The sequence below is a fragment of the Equus caballus genome, chromosome 12, assembly GCF_041296265.1.
Source record: "Equus caballus isolate H_3958 breed thoroughbred chromosome 12, TB-T2T, whole genome shotgun sequence".
Classification (NCBI taxonomy): Eukaryota; Metazoa; Chordata; class Mammalia; order Perissodactyla; family Equidae; genus Equus; species Equus caballus.
Window position 1 is genome coordinate 29971373 of NC_091695.1, and position 27250 is coordinate 29998622.

The following is a 27250-nucleotide window of genomic DNA, read 5'->3' on the forward strand; positions in this document are numbered from 1 at the left end:
CTACTTTATATGTGGGACGCCTACCACAGCGTGGGGTGCCAAGAGGTGCCATGTCTGCACCTGGGATCTGAACTGGTGAACCCCCGGCCGCCAAGAAGCGGAACGTGCGAACTTAACTGCTGCATCACCAGGCCGGCCCATGAAAATATAATTTTTTAATTATTCTAACTTTTTAAGTTTTTGGTAAGGAAGATTGCCCTGAGCTAATATCTGTGCCAATCTTCCTCTACTTTTTGTATCTAGGATGCTGCCACAGCATGGCTTAATAAGTGGTGTGTGGGTCTGTTCCAGGGATCCAAACCCACAAACCCTCGGCCACTGAAGCACAGCACACAGACTTAATCATTACACTACCCGGCTGGCCCATCATTTCTTTTTTTACTGATATTTCCTTAGGTAGAGAAATTGTTTGAATTTTCCTTTATTACCTTTGAAATGAAATGTTTTGTTTGTATGTTTATATATTTTTAATCAATTTCATCCTAATGTTTCACCTCTACTCATAAAAATGTAATTAGCTTACACTGTTATCTTACTAGTATCTATAACCTACTGATTACTCACAACCACATTTTTTAATGTTCCCAAAGTCTTATATCTGAGTAACAAATACATACACATACATAAATGGACATATAGTTAAGACAGAATAAAACCACATTTTTCTTTTGTTCCAAAACTATAATTAGCCTATAGTTTAAAAAATTAAATTGCAGTATATCAGAGTTGACTGAAAAGCTGAGAAATTCTGTATCCCATGAATAAAATCCAAAATAATTTTCATTATACATTTTAATTGATCTGAAAAACAACTTTGTTGAAACACAATTTGATTAATTTTACCCTAAAAGGCCAATTCTTTTTAAAACAAAAAAAGTAATGTATATTATTACAATGTAATAGAGCCCAGAAGTTAAATATTCATGATGACCGTATTTACCTCAGAAGAACTCTACTGAGAACTTACCTGTCCCATGAATTATATAATTTTTTGTTAAACACTTTCAGGAACTTTCCTGAAGCTAAGTTCCTGAATTACAGTGCTGAATAATAATTTTTTTAGTGGTTTTTTTTTTGAGGAAGATTAGCCCTGAGCTAACCGCTGTCAATCCTCCTCTTTTTGCTGAGGAAGGCTGGCCTTGAGCTAACATCCATGCCCATCTTCCTCTGCTTTATATGTGCGACACCAACCACAGCATGGCTTGACAAGTGGTGCCATGTCCACACCCGGGATCCAAACCAGTGAACCCCAGGCTGCCGAAGTAGAACGTGCACACTTAACTGCTGCACCACTTGGCTGGCCCCATGAATAATAATTTTGACTTAGTAAGAACCAAATGTGAAGATTTTTACTAAAATACAAAAGTTAATTCATTCCACAAATATTGATTAAGCACATACAATGTGCCAGGCATTATTCAGATAGTAGAACATTGAAGGTCCTGTTAACGTAAGTGATAGAAATCAAGATAACAAAGAGCATGCTGTAAAACAATCTTCCCCTCTCTCTGTGGAACCCAAAATAGACAGGCAGATAATGTCACAGAAAGATTTACTGAATTGAGATTCCTCCCCATCCTACTCTGAATCCTGCTAAAACTCTTATAAGAGGCAGGTTACCCTCTGAGGGTGGAGGAAAGATACTATCAAACTCAGCTTTATGGAAACAGGCTGAAGACATCCAAATGGTCAACAGGTACATGAAGAGATGTTAAACATCACTAATCATCAGAGAAATGCAAATCAAAACCACAATGAGATATCACCACACCTATTAGAATGGCTATCATCAAGACAAGAAGAGATAACAAGTGTTGGCATGGATGTGGAGAAAAAGGTATCCTTATATACTGTTGATGGGATTGTAAATTGGTTCAGCCACTAAGGAAAACAATATGGAGGTTCCTCAAAAATTGAAAATAGATCTACAATATGGTCCATCAATCCCAATTCTGGGTATACACTAAAAGGAAATTCAAGCAGGACATCAAAGAGATATCTGCATACCCATGTTCATTGCAGCATTATTCACAATAGCCAAGATATAGAAACAATCTAAGTGTTCATCAATGCATGAATGAATAAAGAAGATGTGGTATATATATATACACAATGGATATATATATGTATATACATATGTATGTATACGATGGAATATTATTCTGCCATGAGAAAGAGGGAAATCATGCTATTTGAGACAACATGAGTGAATCTTGAGGGCATTCTGATAAGTGAGATAAGACAGGTAGAGAAAGGCAAATACTGTATACTATCAATTATATGTGGAATCTGAAAAACCCAAACTCATAAAAACAGAGAGTAAAATGATGATTGCCACAGCATGAGGGTGGAGGAATAAGGGAGATGTTTAAGGGTACAAACTTGCAACTAGAAGTAAATAAGTCCTAGAGATCTAAAGTAAATTATAATGACTGTAGACAACTATATTATATTATAATATTCAAACTTGCTGAAAGATAGATCTTAATTATTCCCACCACAAATAAGAAATGATAATTATGTGATGTGATAGAGGTGTTAACTATTGCTAAAAAGGCAATCATGTCACAATATATAAAGGTATCAATCAAATCAATATGTTGTACACATTAACACAATGTTATACATCAAACATATTTCACTTAAAAATACTTTCAAATTTTTTTAAAGGACACATGCTGAACACCAAAAGGAAAAAAAACAATGAGAAATTAATGATGAATTACACCTAATTATAATTTTAAAGTAAAAGTAAATCAAATTAATAAAGGAGGCTAGAGCCTTCATTAAAGGTGTTTAACTTGTTAAAACAGGAACATCTCATGCATGGTCTTCCGTTGAAAAACTACCCCCAGGGATGACATGTGTGATGAAAAGTAATTCCAGAGCCTTCAGAGATCTGAAAGCCACAGATACCAAAATTGTTAGAGAAGGTATACCTGCTTGCCTTTTGGTAAAAGTGGGGACCTCAAGAGAAAAAGGGACATCTAGAAACTAATACAGACAATACAGCAAATTGTAAATAGCATCTGGATAGTCAGGATACTGGACTGGTAGGTGTGTTGAGATGCAGGACTTCTCAGAACCCACTGCTTCCTCTTTAGGCTCAAGGACACCTCCCCTCTGTATCTCAGCCCCAGATAGAGTCTTATTTCTAATTGTGTCCTAGACTGAGGCTCAAGTTGAGGGGTGAGACAATCCATGGTAGGCTACTTCCTTAGCTTATAGCTGTTAGAAAATGAACTGTGAGCTTCAGTGTATGTCTTATATAGGGACTTCCTCCATCTGATCCATGTGGATCAATTTTGCTCCTTAAGGATTTCTTAAGATGAAAACAACCCCGTCTCTCTTTGCATAAGCAAGAGGTTTTATTAGAACAACAAGAATATAACATACAAAATCAACATGATACTTTACTCATGCTAGTTTTCTATTTATGTTGACATTTAAGTCCAATTTGATATCATAGTTCTGTTTCAGAAGAACTTTGTTTTGAGAAAGACATGAAATTGCTCTTCTTCTATGAGATCTACTTGGGTCCCAGTTGCCTATTTATTTATAGTCTTGTCCCACCAAAGTGTGTGATTGTCAGTCTTGCAACTATATGGTGCCAGCCATCTAGTCTGGCAACACTAAAGGGAGTTGCTACCATATCCAGTTTATAACAGTTCCAAGCCATGACTGCAACAGCCTGCTATAGCCATCTCTTTACTTGTAGGAGAGAGAGGAACCTTATCCCTGACCAGATCCATGGTCAGCATTGCACCTAGGAGGGCTTGACCAGCATTAGAAGAGGAAAGGAAAACATGAGAAGAGTGAGGATGGAATAAAAGCCACAAAGGCAAGATATAAGCAGTTGGTTTATGTTCCCCAGTTGTTTAAGAGATGTTATAGACAATGAGACACACAAGAATTCAGGGAAGGTAGTCATGGATCAAGCTTATGGGAGAATGCTGGTATACATGGTGTATCTGCTTATTTGCAAGTCAGTCAGGCTCTCCCCACTCAATTGTAGGTCAGCAAGATCCAGGTCAGTTGTCTGGACACAGGGAAGTGAAATGCAAGTGTTTCCTTATTTGTGTGGATGTTCACAGAATAGGCAATCTCTAGGTTTGTCTGGGTTTAAGTCTAGAAACATGAGATGATTAATCTTTAGAAAAAAGTTTAAAATCTCATCAGAGCCCACTTAATACATCAGTCACTAATTTATGAGTATTTGAGTGAATGAGTGAGTGTGTGTGTTTCTAATCATACATATCTAGCAAAAAACTTAGGGGAATGTATGTATTAGATATGGCCAATAACCAGGTTTCTGAAAACTCTAAAAATTAAACAACAAAATCAGATCATAATAAACAAATATGTAAAAAAGGCATTTCAGGGACAAAATATTTCTTAGACCAAAAGAAGTAAGACCTGTTAATTAATCAATCTGTAAATAATATATTGATTAGAAATGAAGATAGTCACTTAGAAGAGAAAAAAATGAATGGTTGGGGAGAAACATTGGTAGCACCTCAGCCAGTCAGGACCCTATAGCTGGACACATCAGGCACTGATACACATTATCCACTTTGCTTTGATTCCTTTCTCTCCAAATAGACTTTTGATTGTAATTTGTTCTTCCATGTGGTTTCCTCAAAAGCACAGAGAATTGTGCTATGGGCACAAGTACAAGCATGGCTGCTTTTTTCTTCACTGAAAACTAAAAATAGTATTGGGGCTTATGCAGAATTGTGAGCTTGATTAACTTCAATCCACCTGGAAAAGATTTTTGGAGGTTGCAAAGATGAGTGCCACACCCTGGATTGTGGTAATTTTACTAAACTGATTCAATCTGCAGCTGGCTAGCTCCCTTGGAGACAGATGTACCTTGTCCTGCTTCAAATAGTTATAAAATGCTGGATTCTTTCAGTGCCAAATATATTCTGTTTAATGTACGTCTGTTTGTAGTCACATAATAAATGCTCTTATTTGGGAAGTATTATTTAACATGCAGCTTATTGTAAAATGCAGATAATTTTTGGTTTATTCAAGCCTTGTGACCAATCCCCATCTTATGCACTGGATTTAATAATTATTAATGAATGAGCATTACTTTCTCCTTGGTAGTTGGACAAACTGCAAAAGTACTTTGTATCTTCTCAATGCAAATAAAAAGTTTCCATTACTGGCGAACATATATGTGGCCAAACAAGAAAGATTTTTGTAATACCTTAATATCCAGAGTCTTTGTTCAGCAAAAGAAAATTAGACACAACAGATCAGTGACAGCTCCATGTAAATCCAAAGCATGAGGTATTTTTTCCTTTGTTTATTTATTTACTTATTTATTGTTCCACTGAATTTGGTATTAGGAGAATTTAAGCTTAGCTACCAAAGGCAAATTGAGGGATAGGAGCTCAGTGAAGTGGAATACAGATAAACGTAGATGAAAAACTGGTCATTAGGGTAAGAGCAGGGTGCCCAGGAAGCTGAGAGAGTCGGTACAATGGTAACATTTCCATATGTCATCACCTATATGAACTTGAGTTCTTTCTACTTCCCTAAGGACTGCTTCCTATATGCAAAAGAGGTACCAGAGGTGAGAGGTATGGGCTTGCCTTTTACTGAGACAATTATGTCCCAATTTGAGTAGACATTTCAAAGCTACTTAATTTGTCTCTTTTTAGCACATTAACCTGGATTTCTCCTGATTTATATAAAATTGACTAATTAACTAGTACTATGAGCTAACAGTTATGAAGTATTGCCATATATCAAACAATAGGCTAAGCCCTTTCATGCATATTCTCATTTAATTGTTATATCTGCTGTATGTGGTAGATACAATTATTCTTCTCATTTTACAGATGAAGAAGATAGGGTTTGTAAGTAACTTGCATAAGGCCACATATCTTTAAAATGGCAGAGATGAGATTAATAATCACAGGTTTGATGATTTAAGAATACTTAACAAACACCCTTAACTACTCCTCACTATAGTCTCTGTAGACCCACTTTCTAACACATCAAAGCCATTACAAAGATCACATTTCCTACCAAACTAAGGAAACATCTTCTACTTCTTTAGCTCAGATGGTGATAAATCATTATAGTATAATAGTAATAACAATATCACCTCATGAGCATTTTCTATACACCAGGCACTATTCTAAGTGTTTACATATACTGATCCATCTAATTCCTCACAATAAGCCTATGAGATAATTACTATTAATATTCCTATTTTACAGATGAAGAACTACGGCACACAGGGCCCAAGTATCTTATCCAAGGATATACAGGTAGATACTCATTTACTCACTTATTTATGGCCTGACCAAGAGAGGCCACAGCTGAATAAATTTATTCTAGTTTTTACGGCTGGTTAAAGGACACTTAACAACTTCTTAGAAAATATGGAGGAGAAAAATCACTCTCTTCAATTCCTTGGCCAAATTCTTCACAAATTTATCACAAAATTGATGAAAACAGAGAACCTTTCTCACCAAATGAAAGTGTGCTCCTCTTCTGTAGATTCCTAAGAAACTTTGAGTGTTGCTTAGAAAGGTGTTACTTTAGACTGAAGTGACAATTCCCTGGTTTTCTTCAAATCATTTCAGTGACCAATTTTTGTATCATTGATTGAATTAGCCATGAGGTCAGCCCATTTGTTCAGTCATTAAGGCCCTAAACAAAAGTTTTCAATCTCTTTCCTGCCTTAATACATCTAAAGAGTCAGGACTATACACCCACCAGTCACAGTGGCTCACTATAGCCATGATTCTCAATAGGGAAGGGTGTCTGACTTGCAGTGCTCATCTGCCCTAAAGGAAACATGTTAGAACCTCGTAAGATGGAAAGGCAATTGTTTTTAGAAAAAATGTCCCTGTCCTCAGGTTATTATGCTATATATTCCTATCCTACCTTTAGAATCGTCACCCTGAATGCTGGACTAACATTTTTTTAGTTTTCCTCCTACAGACAACAACTCTATTTTGATGTTTCAGATTGCTCAGTCTTTGTCATGGTGAAGCTTTTTCCTAAATTGAGCGTTTATAAGCTGAATCTACACAAATCCTGGTAAACAAAAATCATTGTGTCAATCAACTAGTCCAGAACTACATGAAAGTCAGCATAATTGACCCAACTCACAGCTTTATTGTAAACATTACCTCGGGGTCAGAAAAATGAGTGCTCATGAGAAAGAACATGTTTCCTTTCCATAGCTTTCCTTACAGCACTTTTAATCTCCTTATTTCTAAGACTGTACATGATGGGATTCACCATAGGGATCACCAGAGCATAGAACACTGACACCACCTTGTCCCGGTTTAAGGAGTAGCTGGAACTAGGTCTCATGTACATGAAGAGACCAGAACCATAGAAGAGGGTCACAGCAGTCAGGTGAGAGCCACAGGTGCTGAAGGCCTTGGTCCTACCTCTTGCTGAACTGATCTTCACGACAGCAGTAACGATGTAACCATAAGAGATGAGGATCACAAGGACAGATACCATTCCAACAACAACACCCACAATGAAGTTCACCACTTGGCTGGTGAAGGTATCAGAGCATGACAGAACCAGGACTGGAGGAAGGTCACAAAAGAAGTGGTTGATTAGGTTGGGCCCACAGAAATCATACTGATAGACAGAGTATGTTTCAATCAAAGAACTAAGGAATCCACCCACATAGGCCCCAGCCACCATCTTTAAACAAAGTGTATGGGATATGACAGCTGTGTAGAGCAACGGGTTGCAGATTGCAGCATACCGATCATATGCCATGGCTGCCAAAAGAAAGCATTCAGTCAGCCCCATTCCACAGAAGACAAAGTACTGCGTGGCACACCCAATGAAGGAAATGGTTTTCTTCTCTGTGATGATGCCAGAGAGCATCTTGGGAGTTGTGGAGGATACATAGCAGATATCTAAGAAGGACAGGTTACTGAGAAAGAAGTACATGGGTGTGTGTAGGTGGGAGTCCATCCTGATAAGGATGATGAGGCTCATGTTCCAGGCTAGGGTCAGGAGGTAAATCCCCAGGAACAACACAAAATAGAAAATTTTCATTTGAGGATGGTCTGAAAATCCCAGGAGGATGAATTTTGTCACAATTGTGTTGTTCCTTCCTACAGCCATAGAACCGCATCCTTCATAAAGGAAAGAAGCAATCTTGTGATCAGTTAGATTTTGTTTGTCATTATTTGAATGGATGTTTTCTAGAAGGTCATATAAACAGTTAATACCAATAACGTCCTAGCCACCTGCTGGGCAAAGTCTTCTCGGAGGAAGTCAGCCTATGGTAATCTCTTGGCACTATTTAAAATCCGTATGTTATATACTTCGTTGACCAGAAAAGAATCCATCCAATAGAGCAGAGAGCAACTGGGAGTCAGTAATTTGAGTTTTGTCTGGAGCTCCATTCCTAACTCCTTGGAAACTGTGGAAAATTCACTTCCTCTCTGCAGATCCTCATTGTCTCAACTGAAAATGGGAAGATTGAATCTAATGAGTCTCAATGTTCCTCTGGACTTGGGTTTCATATGGCTTTTTAGAATTCTGACTTCAAAATATAAACCCAAATTAACAATAAAGTTAGGAATTTCTTATATTTTATAAATCTTTAGTATAAGAGTCCCAAAAGGCACTAAACACAACAGGCTATAAGATTTCACATATTCCATTTTGAGGGAAGCAATTCAACCCATAACAAAACATTCTATTCTTTTAAAGTAAAACTAAGAGAAATGTGTGTGTATATATATATATATATATATATATATATATATACACACACATATACATGCATGTTTAGAACTAGAATTTTTTTCTAATTATATAATTTTTTTATACAAGTTACTCAATAAAATGCATGAAAAGATCAAATGAGGAAATATAAATGGGTGTAAAAAGGTAGAAGTGCCCTAGAGAAGACCCGATGGTAAAATCAAAGTTGTTGATATTTTATCATTTTATAGAATTTGATTACACAGCACATTTACATCAAATTGCAATTATCTGATTGTGTTATTCATTCATCATATTAAACACTGTTCTACATGAAGAGGTGTTCAACATCACTAATCATCAGGGGAATGCTAATCAAAACCACAATGAGATACCACCTCACATCCTTTAGAATGGCTGTTAAAAAGACAAAAGATAGCAAGTGTTGGCAAGGATGTAGAGAAAATGGAGCGCTTGCATGTTGGTGGGATTGCAAATTGGTACAGGCGCTATGGAAAACAGTATGGAGGTTCTTCAGAAAATTAAAAATAGAACTACCATATCATCCAGCAACTCCACTCCTGGGTATATATCCAAAGGAAATGAAATCAGTATCTCAAAGAGCTATCTGCACTTCCATGTTCATTGCAACATTATTCACAATAGCCAAGATATGGAAACAACCTAAATGTCCATCAATGGGTAAATAGATAAACAAAATATGAGATAGATAGATGGTGATACATGATAGGTAGATAGATAGATAGATAATGAAATATTGTTCCACCATAAAAAATAAGACTGTCTTGTCATTTACAACAATGTAGATAAACCTGGAGGATATTATTCTAGTAAAATGTGCCAGACACAGAAAGACAAATTCTCCATGATCTAAAAAAAATCAAAATTCATAAAAGTAGAGAGTAGAATGGTAGTTTCCAGGGGAAGAGATCAGTAGGGGCAGGTGTGGGGAGAAGACAATGAGGAGATGTTGGTCAAAGAGTACAAAGTTCCAGTTATTCAAGATAATTAAGTTCTGGGGATCTAATGAACAGCATGGTGACAATAGTTAACATTACTGTATTGTATACTTGAAGTTTCCTAAGAGGACAGATCTTAAATTAAATTTTATCACCACACACACAAGGGTAACTATCTAGAGGTGATGGGTAAGTCATTTAGCTTGACTGCAGTGATCTTTTCACAATGTGTGCATATATACAAAATCATCAAGTTATACACCTTAAATATAAACAATTTCTATATGTTAAAGGGATCTCAATAAAACTGTTAAAATAAATAAATAGTGCTTCTAGCTTTGTGTTTTCTAAAATTTTAAATCTTCTCATAATCAGTCACTGATTGAGCACCCAAAACCAAGACCACTCTTCACTATGACATCAATCTGGTAATCCTACGGAAGAGGAAATGATGAGTTTGGTGTTTCTTATCTTAATAAAATCTTCCCTACCAGAATGTAAGCTACTCAAAGACAGGCAGAGAATTTTCTCTGTTGTATCTATCCTGAGTCCCTAGAACAGTGTATAGGACCCAGGTACAGAAAATATTTATATAAAAAAATGAATTTTTTTCACTGCTTATCCTGAGAGCTTAGCAGAGTGGCTTATAGTGAGTACTCAATTATAATAATATAATATAATTATATTATATATATAAGGCTTATTGAGTACCAAGTACTTATTGAGGGCTTATTGAGTACCAAGTACTGTTCTAGGGACTTGATTTATATTAACTCATTTATTCATTTCTGAAGGTGGGTAGAGTTACTCTGCCCTTTTACAGATAAAATGTGGAATAGGCTGTAAATTTATAACTGTCATGTGTTGGATGAATGAGATAGGAGGGAAGGAGTTGGACTTACTGAATTACTTTAGGAAGAAGTGTCCTGAGATCTCATGCTACAAGAGAAGAATTATTGATTGCTTTGATCCAATAACATCTTTTGCAAACTTCAGTTCATCTGCATTTCCACTGCTCTATGCGTGGTTTCTGATTCAGTCATTTTTTTATACTTTGACTTCATTCAAGTAGTAATATCTGTTTCTTGAATTCCTGCTCCTTTATTATGAAGTCTTCAACATGGCCTTTGGGAGCTCATTATTTTAATGGGCAGGTGTAGCCACACTCTTTCACCATGTGGCTGCCTGTCACTCACTCCTGCATCCAAAGTAAAAGCCCAGTGATCATTAGAGCTAAACATTTCTGGTTGATAATTGTTCTCTGAGGTGACAAGGAAAGAGGCCAACCACCCATCACCAGAGTCTTATTTACAGTCCCCTGTCTTATTCTCCTCTGAGCTTTCCCTGATCTGGGTCCAGGAAGATTTACTTTTGCTTTGATGGACAGCTTACCCTTCATTGGAAGTAAACTGCACACAAATAGATCAAGCCTTGTACTGATGTATAGTGTTTAAAAACACAAATTTCCAACTGAAAGGGTTGAGTTCAAATTCTAGCTTTGTCCTTTTATCTACATAAACATGTATGAAGTTTTAAAATCTCTCAAATGTCAATTTCTTCACCTGAAAATCTGAGCAGAGAGCTTGTTCAAAGAAGTAATATCTGAGAACTTCCCAAATCTGGGTAAGAAACTGGAATTACAAATAAATGAATCCTATAGAACCCCTAATTTCATCAATTCAAAAAGACCCTTTCCAAGGCATATAATATTAAAACTGGAAAAAGTCAATAACAAAGAAAAAATATTAAGAGCAGCAAGGCAGAGGAAAATAACCTACAAAGGAATCCCTATCAGGCTTTCAGTAGATTTCTCAACAGAAACATTGCAGGCTAGGAGAGAATAGAATGATATATTCAAAACACTGAAAGACAAAAATTTTCAGGCAAGAATACTCTATCCAGTGAAACTATCCCTCAGATACAATGGAGAAATAAAAGCTTTCCTAAATAAACAAAAGCTAAGGGAGTTCATTGCCACTAGGCCTTCCTTACAAGAAATGTTGAAAGGAGACCTCTCATCTAAAACTAAAAAGCAAAGGTTTACAAAATGTTGAGCAAGGAGATAAATAGACAAGTAGAATCAGAAAACTGCAGCTCAATATCAAGATAGGTTAGTAAAAACTTAATTAAAACATAAAAGATAAAGGTAAGGAAAGCATCAAAAATATCTATAAACACTTCAATTTAGTCACAAATCCACAGCACAAAAAAGAATAATTTGTGACAACAATGACCAGAGGGGAAGAGGAAAGGGATGTAACCTACTTAGGCTAATGGAAACAAAAGGCTATCAGAAAATAGACTATCACATCTATGAGATCTTTAATCCTCATGGTAACCCCTAAACAAAAATCAGAGCAGACCCACATCATAAATAAAGTGAAAACCTTCACAGGAAACCACAAAACTGAAATGGCAGTCAGAAATACAAGGAAAAAGAAACAATGGAAATATAGAACAACCAGAAAACAAGCATCAAAACGGCAAAATTAAGCCCTCATATATCGATAATCACTCTAAGAGTAAATGGATTGAGTTCACCATTCAAAAGACACAAGGTGGCTGGATGGATTAAAATAGAAGACCCAACATTACACTGCCTCCAGGAAACACATCTCAGCTCTAAAGACAAACACAGCCTCAGAGAGAAGGGATGGAATATGATACTCCAAGCAAATTGCAAACAAAAGAAAGTAGATGTTGCCATACTTATATCAGTCAAATCAAACTTCAAGATAAAAATGACAGTGAGAGACAAAGAGGAGCAGTATATAATGATAAAAGAAACATTCCATCAAGAGGACATAACACTTATGAATATGTATGCACCTAACACAGGAGCACCAAAGTAAATAAAGCTACTATTAATAGACATAAAGGGAGAAATGGGCTATAACACAATAATAGTAGGGGACCTCAAACCTCACTTACGTGAATGGATAAATCATCAAGGCAGAAAGTCAACAATGAAACAGTGGCCTTAAATGAGACACTAGACCAGATGGCCTTAATAGATATATAAAGAAAATGACATTGAAAAACAGCAGAATACATATTCTTCTCAACTGCACATGGAATATTCTCAAGGACAGACCATATGTTGGGAAACAGGGGAAACTTCAGTAAATTTAAGAATATTGAAATCATATCATGCTGATCACAATGCTATGAAATGAGAAATCAAGTACAAGAAACAGACTGGGAAATTCACATTATGTGGAGTCTAAGCAACATGCTACTGAACAACCATTGCATCAACGAAGAAATCGAAGGAGAAATTTTTTAAAAATTACCCGGAAAATGAAAACACAACATACAAGCTCTTATGAGATGCAGTAAAAGGGGTCCTAAGAGCATCCTAGGAGATAGCAATACAGGCCTACCCCAACAAATGAGAAAAATCTCAAACAAGTAATCTTAAACTACATCTAACAGAACTTGGAAAACAAGAATATACAAAGCCAAAAGTCAGCAGAATGATGGCAATAATAAAAATTAGACTAGAAATAAATGAAATAAAGACTAAAAGAAAAAAGATCAACGAAACTAAGAGTGGATCTTTGAGTAGATAAATAAAATTGACAAACTCTTAGCCAGACTCACTAAGAAAAAGAGAGAAGTCTCAAATAAATAAAATTAAACTTGAATGAGGAGATATTTTAGTGAAAACCACAGAAATACAAAGGACTATAAAAGAACACTATAAAAAAACTATATGCCAAAAGATTGGAAAACCTAGAAGTAATGGATGCATACTTAGACTCATACAACCTCCCAAAACTGAATCAAAAATAAATAGAGAATCTGAATAGACCAATCACAAGGAAAAACATCAAAATAGGAATCAAACACTTCTTAAAAAACTAAGGCCATGATCAGATGGCATCTCTGAAGAATTCTACCAAACATTCAAAGAAGATTTAATACATATCCTTCTCAAACTATTCCAAAAAACTGAAGAAGATGCAGCACTTTCTGATTCATTCTATGAGGCTAACATTACCCTGATACCAAAACCAGATAAGGACAACACAAAGAAGGAAAATTACAGGCCAATATCACCGATGAACGCACATGTAACATTCCTCAACAAAATATTGGAAATAAAATAGAGCAATATATTAAAGCGAGCATACACCATGATCAAGTGGGATTTATACCAGGGATGCAACAATGGTTCAACATCTGCAAATCAATCAATGTGATACACCACATTAATAAAATGAGGAAGAAAAATCACATGATCATCTACATAGATGCTGAGAAAGCATTTGATAAGATCCAACATCCATTTACCATAAAAACTCAATAAAATGGGTTTAGAAAGAAACTCCCTCAAAATAATAAAGGCCATATAGGACAAACCCACAGCCAACATCAAACTTAATGGTGAAAAACTGAAAGCCATTCCTCTGAGAACAGGAACAAGACAAGGGTGCCCACTCTCACCACTCCTATTCAACATAGTACTGGAGGTTTTTGCCAGAGCAATTAGGCAAGAAAAATAAATAAAACGGAGTAAAATTAAAAAGGAAGAAGCCAAATTCTAGGTGTTTGTGATCAATGTGATTCTATATATAGAAAACCCTAAAAAATCTACCAGAAAGGTATTAGACATAATCCAAAGCTACAGCAAAGTTGCAGGTACAAAATCAACTTATAAAAATCAGTTGCATGTCTATACACTAATAGTGAACTAGCAGAAATAGAACTCAAGAATACAATCACATTTACAATTGCAACAGAAGAATAAAACCTCTAAGAATAAATTTACTCAAGGAGATGAAAGACCTATAAGCTGAAAACTATAAGACATTAGTGAAAGAAACTGGAGAGAGAGAAAGAAATGGAAAGATATTCCATGCTCATGGATTGGAAGAATAAACATAGTTAAAATGTCCATATTACCTAAAGCAATCTACACATTCAATGAAATCCCAATCAGAATCTCAATGACGCACTTCATGAAAGTAGAACAAAGAATCCTAAAATTTATATGGAACAACAAAAGACCACAAACAACGATAGCAATTCTGAGAAAAAAGAATCAAACTGAAGGCATCACAATCCCTGACTTCAAAATATACTACAGAGCTATAGTACTCAAAACAGCATGGTACTGATACAGAAACGCACACACACACAGATGAATGGAACTGAATTGAGAGCACAGAAATAAAACCACACATCAACGGACAGCAAATCTTCAGCAAAGGAAGCAAGAACATACAATGGAGAAAGGAATGTATCTTCAAAAAATGGTGTTGGGGAAACTGGACAGCCACTTTCAAAAGTATGAAACTAAACCATTATCTTACACCATCCACAAAAATTAACTTTACATGGACTAAATATTCGAATGTAACACTCGAAACCATAAAACTCCTAGAAGAAAATGTAGGTAGTACACTCTTCGACATTGGTCTTAGCAGCATGTTTTCAAATATCATGTCTACTCCGGCAAGGGAAACAAAAGGAAAAATAAACAAACGTCATTATATCAGACTAAAAATCTTCTGCAAGGCAAAGGAAACCATTAATGAAATGAAAAGACAACCCACCAACTGGAAGAAAATATTTGCAAATCATATATCTGACAAGGGGTTAATTCCCAAAATATATAAAGAACTGATACAACTCAACAACAAAAACACAAACAACCTGATCAAGAAATGGGCAGAAGATTTTTTTTTTTGAGGCAGATTAGCCCTGAGTTAACTACTACCAGTCCTCCTCTTTTTTGCTGAGGAAGCCTGGCCCTGAGCTAACATCGTGCCCATCTTCCTCTACTTTATATGTGGGACACCTACCACAGCACGGGGTGCCAAGCAGTGCCATGTCTGCACCCGGGATCCAAACCAGGGAACCCCGGGCCACCGAGAAGCGGAAGGTGCGAACCTAACCGCTGCGCCACTGGGCCGGCCCAAGAAATGGGCAGAAGATGTGAACAGATATTTTTCCAAAGAAGATATACAGATGGGCAGCAGGCACATGATAATATATTCAACATCACTAGTTAATAGGGAAATACAAATAAAATTACAGTGAGATATCACCTTATACCAATCACAATGGCTATAATTACCAAGACAAAAAATAACAAAGTTTGGAGAGGATGTAGGGAAAAGGGAACCCTCATATACTGCTATTGGGAATGCAAACTCCTGCAGGCACTATGGAAAACAGTAAGGAGATTTCTCAAAAAATTAAAAATAGAAATACCATGTGATCAAGTTGTCCCACTACTGGGTATTTATCCAAATAATATGAAATAAACAGTCCAAAGAGATTTATGCACCCCTATGTTCATTGCAGCATTATTCACAATAGCCAAGATTTGGAAGCAACCCAAGTGCCCATTGACTTATGAATGAATAAAGAACATGTGATGTATACATCACATTGAATACTACTCAGCCATAAAAAAGATAAAATTGTCCCATTTTCAAGAACAAGTATGGATCTTGAGGCTATTATGTTAAGCAAAATAAACCAGACAGAGTGAGACAAATACTGTATGATTTCACTCATATATGGAAGAGAAACAAACACATGGACGAAGAGAACAGGTTAGTGGTTACACAGAGGGGAAGGGGGTCGGAGGTGGGTGAAAGGGGTAGAGGGGCACATATGTATGGTGACATAAAAACTAGACTACTGGTGGTGAGCATGATGCAGTCTATACAGAAATTTATATAAAATAATGTACTTCTGAAATTATACAATGTAATAAACCAGTATGACGTCAACAGAATGAAAAAAAATAAATAAATGAAAAATAACAGTAATAACTGGGAAGCAGTTAAGAGGAGAAGTGGGAGAAAGTACTAATTCATTTTTTATTTCAAAGAGTCAAATCCGGCTGATTAAATTGAAATACGTAGTTTTTCAATAATTACTCCAAGTACTCAAAGTGAAAGATAAGATCGTCAGACTAGTTAAAAACAACAAACCCAACTATACGTTACTAATGGAACATGATTTAAATATAAGAACACAGAAAGATTGAAAACAAAAGGACAGAGGTATCACACAATTAACCCAAAAAATCTGCTGTAGCTTTCCCAATGTTACAGAGCAAACTTTAAGATAAGAAACATTACTAGAAATAAAAAGGTTATCTCAAACAGGAAGCTATAATCTCAAATTTGTATGCACTCAATAGCAGAGTTTCGAAATACAAGCAAAACTGTTAAAAAAGAATAATTAGGAAATTATAAGTACTGATTTCTAAATAAAATGAAAATATCCTTAACCATTGATATAGTGAAAATTGCAGGAAATTTTTCAAATAATTGTTTATGCAAAAAAAGCACAAAATTTTCCCTGCTTATCAAGGTATTTGAAGATACATATGAATCAACACCATCTTGAGTATGAATTTTCCAAGAAGCCTTTGAATGTTGCTCTGACTAAATGTCCATTCATCTGAATGTCTCTTGGGAACTCTCAAAGGGAGAATCTCAAAGGAAAAGAATCAAATTGTACTCGTCTGGTTTCAGAACAATGATGCCGTCTCAGGAGAGAGAGGTGATTCTGGAAAGAGCCATTTTTCTATCACTCAAATCATCCTTCAGCCCAGCCCAAAATTCATTCCTGAGTTCTGGCACAAGAGGCCTCGAAAAAGAATAGCGGAAAGAAAAAGAAATGGAAAAAGAGTGTTGACTAATACTTAATGGGGCATTGAAAGTGAAAGTAGTTTGGGTGGCATCAGGTGATGATCCTCTCAGAGCAGATATCTGTGTCTTCAACGCCAGCATTTCAGCTTTGACGCTAATGTTGGTTTACATCATAGTTAGTGGTGTGGCAGGTATCCGCAGGAAACACCACCATGATACAGACCAGGAAGGAAAGAAAATAGTAGGTAACACAATGATAGATTGTTGTACAAACGCATGTGAGACTCTCTGCTGAAGAGTCACAGGCATAGGAATGTGAATGAATCTAGATGAGAAGAAACTCTGGAAAATTTGTTTGTTCATTGTTTTCTGATCATGTTTTAATCCCCCAGCTGATTTTAGCAGGAGCACTGGTTTTGTATAGCATTATTGATTTAAACTCTGAGAGAAGTGGAAATGGCATAAACAAAATGTGTAGAGGGTGAAAAACAGAGGACCAGTGAGAGTGTGGGGAAGGAAAAATCCTTGAAGAAAACAATTAACTTGTCATTCTTTGCGTTCATTCTGTTCCCCCAACACACACAAACACACACACACACACACACACACGAGTGTGCATGGGCAAATCAAAACCACACTAAGATATCACTTCACATCTCTAAGGATGGCTATTACTAAAAAGACAAAAGATGAAAAGCGTTGGCGAGAATGTAGAAAAAAGAGACCCCTGTGTACTGTTGCTGTGAATGTAAATTAGTGCAGCCAACATGGAAAACATTATGGAGGTTTCTCAAAAATTAAAAATAGAACTTCCATATGATCTAGCAATCTCACTTCTTGTTATATATCCAAGGAAAATGAAATCAGTGTGTTCAAGAGGTATCTGTACTTCCAAGTTCATTTCAGCATTGTTCACAATAGCCAAGATGTGAAAACAACCTAAACATCCGTTGACAGATGGACAGATAAGAAAATATGGTATATAGAGATATAAAGAAATATTATTCAGTCTTAAAAAGAACAAAATCTTTTCATTTGCAAGAACGTAGATGAACCTGGAGGAGGTTATGCTAAGTGAAATAAGTCAGACACAGAAAGACAAATATTCCATGGCCTCATTCAAATGTGGAATCCAAGATAGTCAGATTCATGGAAGTTGAGAGTAGAATGGTGGTTACTAGATGCGAGGTGGAGTGAAAATGGGGAGATACCAGTCAAAGGGTAGAAAGTTTCAGTCACACAAGATGAATAAGTTCTAAAGATCTAATGCACAACATAGTGACTACAGTTAACAATACTGTATTGTATACTTGACATTTGGTAGGAGGGTAGCCCTTAAGCATTCTTATAACAAAGAAGAAAGGAAGAGAGGAAGGAGGAAAGGAAGGAGGAAAGGAAGGAAACAGTAACTATGTGAGGTAATGGATATGTTAATTAGCTTGATTGTGATCATTTCACAATGTATATCAAAATATTGCATTGTATACCTTAAATATGTAAAATTTCTATTTGTCCATTATACCTCAATAAAGTTGAAAAAAGAATAAGTTAAGCAATGCCACAAAACAAAAGATTAATATCTAAAAAGTAAATGTATTTCTGCATACTCATAACGAGCAATTGGTAGTTGAAACTTTTAAATGTATCATTTACATTCTCACCAAGAAACGACATGAAATACTTAGGTATAAATCTAACAAAACCTGTACGAAAAAGACTACAAAACACTCATGAAAGAAATCAAATATCTAAGTATATTGAGGCATATATCATGTTTATTTATTAGAATACTCAATGTAGGAAGATATTAATTCCCTCAAATTCATCTCTAGACTCAATGCATTTCAAACCAAAATCTCAGCAGCATTTTCTGTAGACATTTTCAAGCTGATTCTAAAATTTACATGGAAAGACAAAGGAACTAGAAGAGCCAAAATAATTTTTATACAGAAGAGCAAAGTTGGATGACTCACATTAGCTGTTTTTAAGATTTATTCTAAAGCAAAGGCAATCGAGAAAGTATTGTATTGGAGAAAGGATAAATATAGTATAGATCAATGGGACAGAATAGAGAGTACAGAAATAGACTCACATGTTTATGATCAATTGGTTTCCAACAAAGATGCAAAAAACAATTCAATATAGAAAAAATATTCTTTTCCACAATGCTGGACATTTGGATATCCATGTGTCAAAATGTGAAACACAATCCATTTCTCACACCATAACTCAAAACGGATCTTACAACTAAATGTAAAATCTAAACTACAAATTTCCAGAAGAAACACAGGAGAAAGTCTTTATGACTTTGGGTTAGGCAAAAATTTCCAAGATACAATACCAAAAGCACAATCCCATCAAAGAAAAAAGTGACAAATCAGCTATCAAAAGTAATTTCTTCTGCTCTTGAACGGCATTATTAAAAGAAAGAAAGGCAAGCTATGGACTGTAAGAAAATATTTGTAAATCATATATTTGGTAAAGTACTTGTCCAGAAAAAAGAATCCTCAAAACTCAACATTTCTTTTAAAAAATAACCAAATAAAAAATGGACAAAACATTTGAACATGTAGTTCAGCAAAACACATGTGTAAATGAACATATGATACTCAACATCACGATTTGTCAGGAAAATGCAAGTTAAAACTGAAATGAAATCCCACATAGACCTAGTAGAACAGCAAAATAAAAAACAAAAAATTCTGGGTCTGGCCCAGTGGCACAGCAGTTAAGTGCGCCCATTCCGCTTCGGCAGCCGGGGGTTCGCCGGTTCGGATCCCGGGTGTGGACATGGCACCACTTGGCAAGTCATGCTGTGGTAGGCGTCCCACATATAAAGTAGAGGAAGATGGGCATGCATGATAGCTCAGGTCCAGTCTTCCTCACATAAGAGGAGGATTGCCAGTAGATGTTAGCTCAAGGCTAATCTTCCTCAAAGATAAATAATAAATAAATAAATAGATAAATAATTCTGACAATGCCGAAAGGTGGAAAGGATACAGAACAACTGATTCTCTCATGCATTTCTAATAAAAATGAAAAATGAGGCATCCACTTTGGAAAACATTTTGGTAGTTTCTCATCAAATTAAGCATGAAGTTACTATATGACCCAGCAATTTCACTTCTAGATGTGTACCCAAGTGAAATGAAAACCTGTGTTCCCAAGAAAATCTGTATCAAAATGTTAATAGCAGCTTTATTCACCATGGCCCATAGGTGAAAACCATCCAAATGTCCTTCAACTGCAGAATAATTAAACAAATTGTCTTACATTCGCACAATGGAATGCTACTTAGCAATAAAAAGGAATGGGATACTGATACACACAACAATACGAGTGAATCACGAATGCAAGATGCTAGATGAAAAAAGCCAGACTCAGACTGTATAAGTCCTGCTGCCCAATATATTAACTTTGTCCACCTTGTCTCCGGAGGTTCAGCACCACCATTTGCCTGTACAACAAAATCAAGACATCTTCTCAATGACAGCATCTTTCACTGTCATTCTACATGCTAATTTTCACAGATGCTGGTTCTCCCCCTTCTGTTGTTCCTCCATGCCTGAATGACGGGACTTCCCTCTCAACCCTCTAGATAGACGTGGTTGGGGAGGGATTAGCATGTAGATCACACATGATAAACCTACTTTAAAATTTCTATCTCCCTAAAACATTGGATTCTTTCCTTTGTACTGAGCCACAGTCCAGAGTATGTGAATACATTTTACCCAACCTAATGCTATAGTCTGTCTTTCTTGCTAACACATTTAGAACCCATTCTACATATGTTCCCCCAGGATTTTTCCAAAATAACTCAATATCTTTCAAGCTTGGGAAAAATAATCTCTTCTCAAAAGTCATACTTTTTACTTGTCCTCCTGGAGCATGCTGATATTTGAATCTAATTATGATCTGGCAGCAATGAAGGCTGGTTTGGTGGGGCTTAATGTGGACAGGCATCCCCTTGCAAGGCAATGCTTCACACGAGGCTAATAAATACTTATTGCAAAAAGGAAGGCTAGTCTCTTCAGACAGATTAAAAGGGACTATTCTCATGGCTAGAAAGGCTCAGGATAATTTAGGAGTTCAAGATTATCAACTTCCTTAGAGCCTACTGAAGTATCCCCAATCCAAATTTCAGGGTCTTCCTCTTTTTCAAACATGTCATAACTTTAATTTAAGAGGCTTTGCGATCTGCACAATTAAGTTTGCATCTGATTTTAAGTCTTATCGACCTTGAATCTACAAGAAATAAAATATTTATTTTAGAGCCTTTATAGAGGCTTTCTGGTTGTCTTGGAGGTGAGCTGAGAGTTTAAAACCCCAAGCTTGTCACTTTCTTTATGAAAACTCTTCAGTGGAATCAGAAACATCCATCCCATCTAGCCATCATATTAGTCGTTATGACAAACATAATGGTCAAGGCAGCAGTAGCTTGGTTTTCCAAAGCTTGTCTTCAGTGACAACTTCATCGTAAGTAGCTCCATTATTATGTAAGCACCATACAGGCAAAATTCTTATCTCATCTTCCATTCTGTGTGTCTCTGATGAGTTACACAGGGTCTGGCACAGAAGAGGCATTAATAAAGACTTATAAAATGGACGAATAAATAATATCTCCCTTATCCATGTTTTCACTGGAATTCTATTCCTTAGCCTCTCCTGGATGTCTCCCCCTCTATTTCTTTCTTTGTCTGGTTAGAAAAACTTTCTCTCTCTTAGTTGGCCATGAGCTGGAATCAATTTTCCACTATTTATTCTAGTTATTTTTAAAAGATGACAGTTCAATATTCTCAGATTAAGAAACAAGTGAATCAAACCTTTTATTTTTCTCCCCTCATCTTCAAATACATGAATTAAAGCCTTGATTTTTATTGAATGCCTGGACCCAAATTATTTTTTGTTGTATGTAGCCCTCCATAGAATAAAAATCCTACATCTTTATACTCTATCATGCTAAGTCAGAGGAAGTTTCTAAAAATTTTAGAGGAAAACTTCTGTATCTAATGTCTTTCTCCTGGAGGAAGGTAGTAGGATTCTGTGAAAAGAGAAAGGATTATGAGTTGAGAGATACGATTGACCATATATACACATTTATGTGCAATTGAGTTCCAAAATAAATGCATGTACCATACATGCAAATGCAGGATTTCTTGTCACACAGTCCTTGGTTCAAATAGTGGCTCAATCCCTTATTAGCTATAAAATTTTGAACAGCTTACTCTTTCTCAGAATTTCAGTTTCCTCCTTGCAAGGGAGGGTTTGGAGGATTTAGTGAGTTATCACACATAAGACACCTAGTACAGTGTTTAGCACATAGTAGAAGCTCAATAAGTTTGAATTCCCATCCGCTTAAAATACTTCAGGCCAAAAAGTTTCTATGAAGGAGTGGAAAAGAGTTTGTTTGTGTGTTTGTTTGTTTGTTTACAATCTTTCTTTCTTCTGCAGAATAGGCGTCTATCTTGCCCTATGTGTCCCAATGTTATCTTGAGCTTGTTCTTTATGTACTACCAGAAGAGATCTTGAGTAGCCTTGGAGGATGAGAAAGCCATTGGGATGGAGTTTAATAAGCATCTTCTTCAGAGCACTTATATGAGCATACCACCCCAGAGATCAATTAACTACAAATCTGTGAAGTTTGGATAATACATTTCTTTCTTTTTCAAAAAGACTCTCAAGGGAAAATGTAATGAAACACCTCCAAGGAGAGAGGGAAAAAAAACCTCTCTCAAATTCCCCTGCAGCCCCAGCTTTGAAACACTTCAAAAATGACCCCAAATGCAGATATTAGCAGACAGCAGAAGAATTTCTTAAGATTTCATCTTTCCTCTTCTGTGTATCTTTTCCCTCCACTTTTCTGCCCACACATTCTATTCACCAAGTGGATATTTTGACCTTTGATAAATAAATCAGCCTCAAGCTTGCTCTCCAACTCATTAGCACTTTGGGGATTGGAAGCAGTTACCAAAGCCTGATTAGACTCCTTCCAAAGCAGAACTCAAGACAAGTATCAGCTAAGGGTCAGACAGAACAAGAGGGAGAAGGTGGGTGCAGCCATTCATATTTTACTTTTTGTCTTCATGCTCGTATTAATCTCACTTATAAAGCACCCTAGATCTACAAGCCCATATAGATGGCTAAGAAGCTCTTTGGATTTTAGTTTACCTCCATATACCTTTCAATTCTATCTGTCTTTCCTCAAATTCAGCCCAAATCTTACCTTTCTGCTCCTTTGATGGTCCTCCTGGACCATGTTTGAGCACTTGCAGCTAGAAAGAGATTTAAGAGGGAATGAAGTTTTGGAAGGGATTGCTATGTCCTTTAACACAGCCCCAATTATTAGTAAGTAGTCTGGAAAGTAATTTGGAAGGGGTGTGATTGGGACAGACTTGACATAGCAGATTTTCCAAACACTGAAGAGATCTCTAATCTCTAAAACCCGGTTTCTCTTTTCTGACTGATGGCTTGAATTTTACCATCTGAATCTTAATTCTTGAATTAATCTCTTGGTGCCTTTTGAATTCTCACCTCACATTGAGAGAGTCTCTTTCAGTTACATCAACCATTTGTGCATTTAGATGATAGACAGAGCTAGAAGAGCAAGACCTTGTGGACACCAGGTTCCTGGAGGAGTGAGAGGAGGAGGCATCATGAAGTAAAGGACACAGCCCAGATCATGAATGATGGAGAAACCATAGAAAACCCACATCACCTCCACAGTTTAGCTCAGGTTCTCTGCGTCATTATTCCATTTTTCTCTTCCATCACCAACTGCACCTGTTAAGCTCCGATTAGGAAGATTTGGCTATAAAACTTAACACTTTCTTGCCATTTTTGTCAAAAGATGACCTGAGTTGTAAATCCACCCTACCAGTTCTCATCAATCTCTAAGTGTCTGCTATGTGCAAGGTACTGTGCTAGATGCTTAATTTTGCTGTATTATTTTATCTTCACTATGGTCTTGAAGGCTAGTGTTATTCACAAACATTCACCTCCAGCATCTATGAATCCAATTAGGTCCTGAGCCTCTCAAACTCTCCTTCTTCAGCTCTGTAAAAGAGGCCTGGTGTTGATTATACCTGTATTCTAGGATCAAAGGGAGTCCAGACTCAGACCAAATTGAGCCTCCCTGAGTTTGCAGTAAGAGTGAAGGAGATTTCCTTTCTCAAGGGAAGAAGCACTACTTCATGAGTAGAGTTTGGTGACATAAAGTGCTCCATACAACTCTTAATATACCTTTCACTTAATGTTTTAGAGTAAGATTCAGAGAATCTATATGTGGGAATAAAACCCGGGATATTCTTTTCTTTTTGTTTCAATTTGTCCAGCTTCACTTTCTGTTCCTTCCAAATGTGGAAGTTCTCTGCCCTAATGGCAACACTCTAAACAGACTTTCAGTTGACCCATCAAGTCCAGATGATTAAATTCTTCAATCTCACTCCTAAACACTTTTTACAAAGCTACATGGTCTATCAGTGAACTCATTATGTCTGTAAGATAAGCACACTTCAACCTGCCACATGAGAAGGAAGCGTTTCCAAAATAAGGCTAATTTCCATAAATAATTCTTTATGGAATATTCACTGCTGATAGCAATAACATTCCCAATTTATTAAGCAAACGTCCTATCTCAAGACCCATGAGGCTTTCACATATTATCTTAAACAACCCTCAAACAACTCTTAAGTAACCACTGTTATCCCCATTTTACAAATGGAGAAATAGAAGATTAGAAAGACTAAATGAGTTGCCCAACATCCCATGGCTGGCAAGTGGTAGAAACAGGATTAGAACCAGGCTTATCCTGAAGCCTACCCAGAATCATCACCACCAACTCATCCCCCTTCCCTTTGTGCTAACCTGAGTAGGTGCCCAAATGACCTTTAATAACATCACAGACCTCAGGTCTCTACCTTGCTAAATGGCAGACCCAACACAGAATGGGTGAGGGTTCCGGTAGAGCTGTTTTTGTTTAGCTCCCAATTTCTCTACGTGGCACTACATCTGCACTGAGTTATGTCAAACTTTGCTGGAGGCCCTTTTATTTTCTTCAAAAGGAAAGAATCCCCTCCTGATCCTGGAAATTCTACACACCTTTCACAAACAGTTGCAGAGCCTCTAAACATAATACAAATCTTAAAGCCATATTTGACAAGATTGAGATTAGTGTAAGAGATCTCTGAAACTCTGCACAAATGATGGCATGGTGATGGCTGAAAGGAGCTTCACATTCTCTCATTACCCAAATTTTAAGGTTTAGAACTGGAAAATCTGTAACAGGAGCTATTGAGTGCAAGAAGAGAGGGAGTCTATACCAAGGGCATATCTCTGTGCAATTTCCAAGAGGAAAGTAAAGATCAATGATAGCTTGACTGACTGGCAATAGGTAGATGTAGATTGACTTATGAAAAATTGGAGATAATAAAATGGCGTGGCTTTCCTAAACTGAGCCAGAAAAATTTATAGCAAATAGAGAAAGCATTACTTCCCAAATTGTGAAGTTATTGACTTGGAATAATTTCTATAATATATGTAAATTGTAGAGGGTCTTTGATACAAACAGCCATATGCATATACATATACTTGAACATGAAAGGCATACACCTAAATGTTAAGAGCTCTAATTTCAGGAGATAGATTGTCATAATTTCCAGTTTTAAGAGGATTTTTTTGCATTGATCAGGAAGTGCCCATGATTTTTAGGTTTATTATTTCACCGTTGTTTATTGACCTAATTATCTTCCAGTTCTCACATATTGCTTTAAAATTCATAAAATAACATTTCCATTTTGAAAAACAAAAGCAAATTTGTGAGATTCATCATATTTAAAGAGATAGGTAGAACAGAATGAAAATATTGTTTAAAAGATAGGTAATTTTGATGATTTCTAAATTGTTTGGGTTAAAACCTGAAGAAGGATCAAGATATATCCCACACCTATAAGGGTCATTCACCATGAGCCACCAGGCCCTCTGACCACACTTTTCCTAGTGCCTTCTGCTGAGTTGGGACCTCAGGTTCAAAGACCCGCTGATGGTAAGTGTTCTTTTCTGATTTATGTGGATTGAGACTTAGTGTGGATGTGGAGGGGGTGATGGAAATTCTTATAGATGTGGATTGGGTGGAATCAAGTCCCTGATCTTGAAAGATACTTCATATACTGAAAGTTATAAGAATTTGATTGAGGTTACATTGTAATTTAGATTTTTAAATAACAACAGCAATAAAAAACTCTTGTAGAGCACTTACTATGGGCCATGCATGTCTTAAAAGAGATTTAAGAAGAGAAGGAAGGAAAGAAAGAAAGAGAGAGAGAGAAGGAATTCTAATAACAAAGTGCTATTATTATCCCTAATTTTACAGAGTCATAGAGAGTTCAACTAACGTGCCCAAGATCACACATATATTATATGGTAAAGCTGGGAATTAAATCCAGGCAGGCTATAGCCAGAATCCACATTCTTAACAATTAAATAGCTTAGAGAGCTCAGACTGAAGACAAATTTGAAAGTGGAACTATGTTAGTATATTCAGATCTAATATTTGACAGTTAAAAGCATTTCTATACACATCTGGCCTAATCTTTTTGATGAAATAAGCCAGATAGAGAAAGATGAACTCCGTATGACTCCACTCATAGGTGGAAGTTAAACATGTAGACAAAGAGAACTGATTGGTGGTTACCAGGGGAAAAGCGGGATGGGGGAGTGGGCACAGAGGGTGAAGTGGGGCACCTACAACAAGACTGACAATAATGTACAACTGAAATTTCACAAGGTTGTAAACTATCATAATCTTAATAAAAGTAAAAAGAAATTTCATTTTACTTAGAGTCTACATAAAATGTCAAAATGGAACATAGCTGAGACTTTAAGTTTAAAAAAATATTCTAAATGTCTGATTGGTTGTTTCACAATTACGTAGCTGAACCTGGT

General features: G+C 36.3%; 1 protein-coding gene across 1 annotated transcript; it reads right to left on the reverse strand.

Moving 5' to 3' along the window:
• Positions 1-7164: 7164 nt before the first annotated feature.
• LOC138916487 (olfactory receptor 5A2-like) lies at positions 7165-8232 on the reverse strand. The gene has a single exon (XM_070229130.1). It carries the CDS (start codon positions 8122-8124, stop codon positions 7165-7167), a length of 960 nt encoding a protein of 319 aa, XP_070085231.1. The 5' UTR covers positions 8125-8232.
• Positions 8233-27250: the final 19018 nt, after the last annotated feature.

What these genes read in the sequence shown, in the direction of transcription:
- LOC138916487 (XM_070229130.1), bottom strand. Translation starts at nt 8,124, where the DNA reads ATGGCTGTAGGAAGGAACAACACAATTGTGACAAAATTCATCCTCCTG.